We start from the raw sequence: 4124 nt of genomic DNA, 5'->3' as shown, positions 1-4124 counted from the left end.
TTTCACATTTATCTCAGAAAGCATGATTATATAGTTGTAGTTGACACGAAACCATTGATCAATTATGATGAGGAAATTAATCACTTGCTGCTGCATACAGCCTAATTTAAAACTTTTAAATAGGAAATGTGAATTCTTGTTTGTTAGATTAAAATAAAAATTTTAAAAACAGATGGACTAAGTGATGTTGTGGACATGCACATAGAATAATCACATACTTTGGGTGTGAGGATTATGGAGTTGAAACCTTAAAATCAAAGTAATTTATTTTCACAAAGCAAGCAAAAATTATTTTTAAATGAATTTTCGCAGAAACTTCATAAATCTATTTTACTTAGTATATTAAACTGATTTTCTTTGGGTGTTTTTACAGAAGACTTGGGGTGGGGGTCCTTACAGATTGAGTAGTTAAAGCAACAGAAAAGTATACAAAATTATGTCTCACAACAAAGTAACAGTATATTGTATACTAGGAGATACTAGGATGATGTCCCTTAAAAAATGATGATGTATATCGGTTAAGGTCATTTGGGTGCCTTGGAAAGAATGTTACTTGCGAAAAGGAAAGAAGAAAGAACAAAGAAAATTGATAAAAGTTGTTAAAGACAGTTTTCATGAACATTGGATTGGTCTACAATCATGTGATTAATGAAAACCAACATCCTTTAATAAGAACAAGTGTGTGGTTGGTTGGTGCTATTACTAAGGATTTTTTTTCTCTGTTCGAACCATATGACTTTAAACATCGACGTTGACTAATGCATGAATGAGTTGCTAAGTCTTCTTTGCAGGTTCCTCTCGTTTTCTCATTTTCAATTAAAGTAAGACAATTCTAATGTTCAATTTCTCAATCTTTCTATAATATCTTCAACAGTACTATCTTGTACAGTTTAATCATTCAGAATTCCATCATGTTCAGCCTAAACTATTCACCTACTCACTTCGTGTTGGAATGCTTCTTCCTTTTTCACTTTAAATACTCACAAATTACACCCATAATAGACCATACCATAGCATGAGAAAATCCACTAATGGCATCTTCAACAACATTGTGTTTGGGTGTTCTGATTTCTCTGATATTGTTCCATAAGTTGCATGCTTCATCTTCCTTCTCTCTCTCCGTAGAGAAGTTGAATGAAGACGTGATAGTGTCATCACCCAAACCAACATTCACAGCAGGCTTTTACGCCGTCGGACACAACGCTTTCTGCTTCGCAATATGGTACACCAACTCACCCAACACCCTCGTTTGGATCGCCAACCGGGACCACCCCGTTAACGGAAAACGCTCCACCCTCTCCCTTCTCAAATCCGGCAACCTCGTTCTCACCGACGCCGCCCAGTTCCAAGTCTGGTCCACCGCCACCGCCACCACATCCAAACAAGTCCACTTACGTTTGCACGACTCCGGCAACCTCGTACTCCTCGAAGATTCCTCCAACAACACTGTTTTGTGGCAGAGCTTCGATTTCCCAACCGACACGCTTCTTCCAAATCAGCCTCTGAGAGGGAGCACCAACCTGGTTTCCTCCAGAAGCGGGAGCAACCACTCCTCCGGTTTCTACAAGCTCTTCTTCGACTTCGAGAATGTTCTACGCCTCATCTACCAGGGCCCTCGAGTTTCCAGCGTTTTCTGGCCTTACGCTTGGCTTCAGAGCAACAACTTCGGTAATGGCAACGGCAGATCTACTTTCAATGATAGCAGGGTTGCTTTGCTTGATGATTTGGGTGCCGTGCTTTCTTCCGACAACTTCACTTTCAGAACGATCGATTACGGGACGGTGCTTCAGCGGAGATTGACCCTGGATCATGACGGTAATGTGAGGGTGTACACCATGATAGATGGAGAAGAGAAGTGGGTGGTGTCAGGGCTGTTTCGGCAACAACCTTGTTTTATTCATGGCATTTGTGGACCCAACAGCTATTGCACCAATGACCCCACAATTGGAAGAAAGTGTTCCTGCCTTCCAGGTATTTCAAGCACAAATATTGTACCTGTTACTAGTTTTAGTACGATGCCAAGCAAAAATATTAAAACATGTTTGGTACCGTATGCTAGAATATTGCATAGAGAGAGACTTACCAAGTGCTTGTATATATGGATTTCCAATGCAGCACTTGTCTGCTTCTGTTTTGGTCAGGTTCGCGTGTTCATTGATGATTTTTGTTTATGCGATCAGGTCACAGATGGAATAATACTCAAGACTGGTCTCAAGGTTGCGAACCAAATTTCCAGTCAGGGTGCGGCAACACACCGCAAGAGTCTAACTTCTTGACCTTGCCTCAAACGGACTTTTACGGATACGACTATGGTCTCTATTCGAATCACACGTACCAACAATGTGTGGATGAGTGTTTAAGGTTGTGCGAATGCAAAGGGTTTCAGTTCAACTTTCCGAAGCAAGATGGGCTAGGTAGTCACTGCTACCTCAAGTGGCAGTTACTAAATGGGCATCGTTCAGCGGATTTCGACGGAGCATTCTTCCTGAGACTACCCCGTGACTTTGATGACATAGCAATTGTACGTAATGGCAATGGCATGGTATGTGGGGGGAGTAGTGCAGTAGAGGAAGTTCTAGCGAGACCATATACCAAAGAAAAAGGAAATGAGTTGGTGAAGTTCATGTTGTGGTTTGCGGTTGCCTTAGGTGGAATTGAGGTTGTGTGCATCTTTGTGGTGTGGTGTTTCTTGTTCAGGAAAAATACTGATAAAGAAGGCTATGTTGTTGCCGTGGAAACGGGGTTCAGAAAATTCAGTTACTCTGAACTGAAACAAGCCACCAAAGGTTTCAGAGATGAGATTGGAAGGGGTGGTGGTGGAACAGTGTATAAGGGTGTCTTGACAGATAATCTAGTGGTGGCAATAAAGCGTCTGCATGAAGTAGCAAACCAAGGAGAAAGCGAGTTTCTGGCTGAGGTAAGTATCATTGGAAGGCTTAACCACATGAATTTGATTGGCATGTTGGGGTATTGTGCAGAGGGAAAGCATAGGTTGTTGGTTTATGAGTACATGGAAAATGGTTCATTGGCTCACAACCTTTCATCAGCTTCAAATGCACTTGACTGGAGAAAAAGGTATAACATTGCTGTGGGAACAGCAAGAGGTCTGGCCTACTTGCATGAAGAATGCTTGGAGTGGATTTTGCATTGTGACATCAAGCCTCAAAACATACTTCTTGACTCTGATTATAAACCTAAAGTAGGGGATTTTGGGTTGTCTAAGCTACTTAACCGGAACAATCTTAAGAATTCAAGCTTCTCAAGGATAAGAGGAACAAGAGGTTACATGGCACCTGAATGGGTTTTCAACTTGCCAATCACTTCCAAGGTTGATGTGTACAGCTATGGCATTGTTCTCTTGGAGATGATCACTGGAAGGAGCCCAACAACAGGTGTCCAATTCACAGAGTTAGAATCAGAGTCAGGTCATAATGAGAGATTGGTGACATGGGTGAGGGAGAAAAAGAGGAAAGGATCAGAAGTGGGACCATCTTGGGTGGATGAGATCGTTGACCCTGCTTTGGGATCAAACTATGACATGAATGAAATGGAGATATTGGCAACGGTGGCTCTGGAATGTGTAGAGGAAGAGAAAAACGTGAGACCCAAATTGAGCCAAGTTGCTGAGAGGCTCCAAAATCATGACCATGATTCAAGATAGTTTGAACAAAGAAGGGTCTTACGGTTGTCACTTCCTTTGTTTTTGTTTTGTTTGTCATAAATTGCATGTGCTTGTGGTTCTTCTTCAATCTGTTCTGCAGTTCAATGCAGTTGTTATATATTTCTGTTGGTTATATAAAATATATACAAATGGCTGAAAAAAATAGAGGATATATTTTTCAGAAGACGTTTCTTTTATTCAATTGTGAAATGTAAATTTATACTTTAAACTTTGATGAGGTGAAAAAAAGTACACAAAATCAAAAGCTAATTAAAATAACAAATTCTTAAAAATCAAATATGTACCGACCAGTCCATCGACTCCGGAGAAGACCTCAGACATCGGACATCGGTATCAGATAGTAAAGATGGGCCCCAGAAATCATATCAGTTATCAGATGAAACACTCAGATATAGGAAAACCTAAGTCATGAGGAATCCATGCATGTGGGGTGTATGACGCA

The 4124-nt window shown here is 40.8% G+C and overlaps 1 protein-coding gene across 1 annotated transcript; it reads left to right on the top strand.

Annotated features, from left to right (window-relative positions):
• Window positions 1-909: 909 nt before the first annotated feature.
• LOC137819438 (putative receptor protein kinase ZmPK1) lies at window positions 910-3858 on the top strand. Its single transcript, XM_068623293.2, has 2 exons — window positions 910-1971; window positions 2181-3858. The coding sequence occupies exons 1-2, from the start codon at window positions 1032-1034 to the stop codon at window positions 3659-3661; spliced, it is 2421 nt and encodes an 806-aa protein (XP_068479394.2). The 5' UTR covers window positions 910-1031; the 3' UTR covers window positions 3662-3858.
• Window positions 3859-4124: the final 266 nt, after the last annotated feature.

This window comes from Phaseolus vulgaris, chromosome 10, assembly GCF_051622355.1.
Source record: "Phaseolus vulgaris cultivar YP4 chromosome 10, ASM5162235v1, whole genome shotgun sequence".
NCBI classification, from domain to species: Eukaryota; Viridiplantae; Streptophyta; class Magnoliopsida; order Fabales; family Fabaceae; genus Phaseolus; species Phaseolus vulgaris.
The sequence above is the reverse complement of the archived record's forward strand: the minus strand, read 5'-3'. Positions and strand labels throughout refer to the sequence as shown.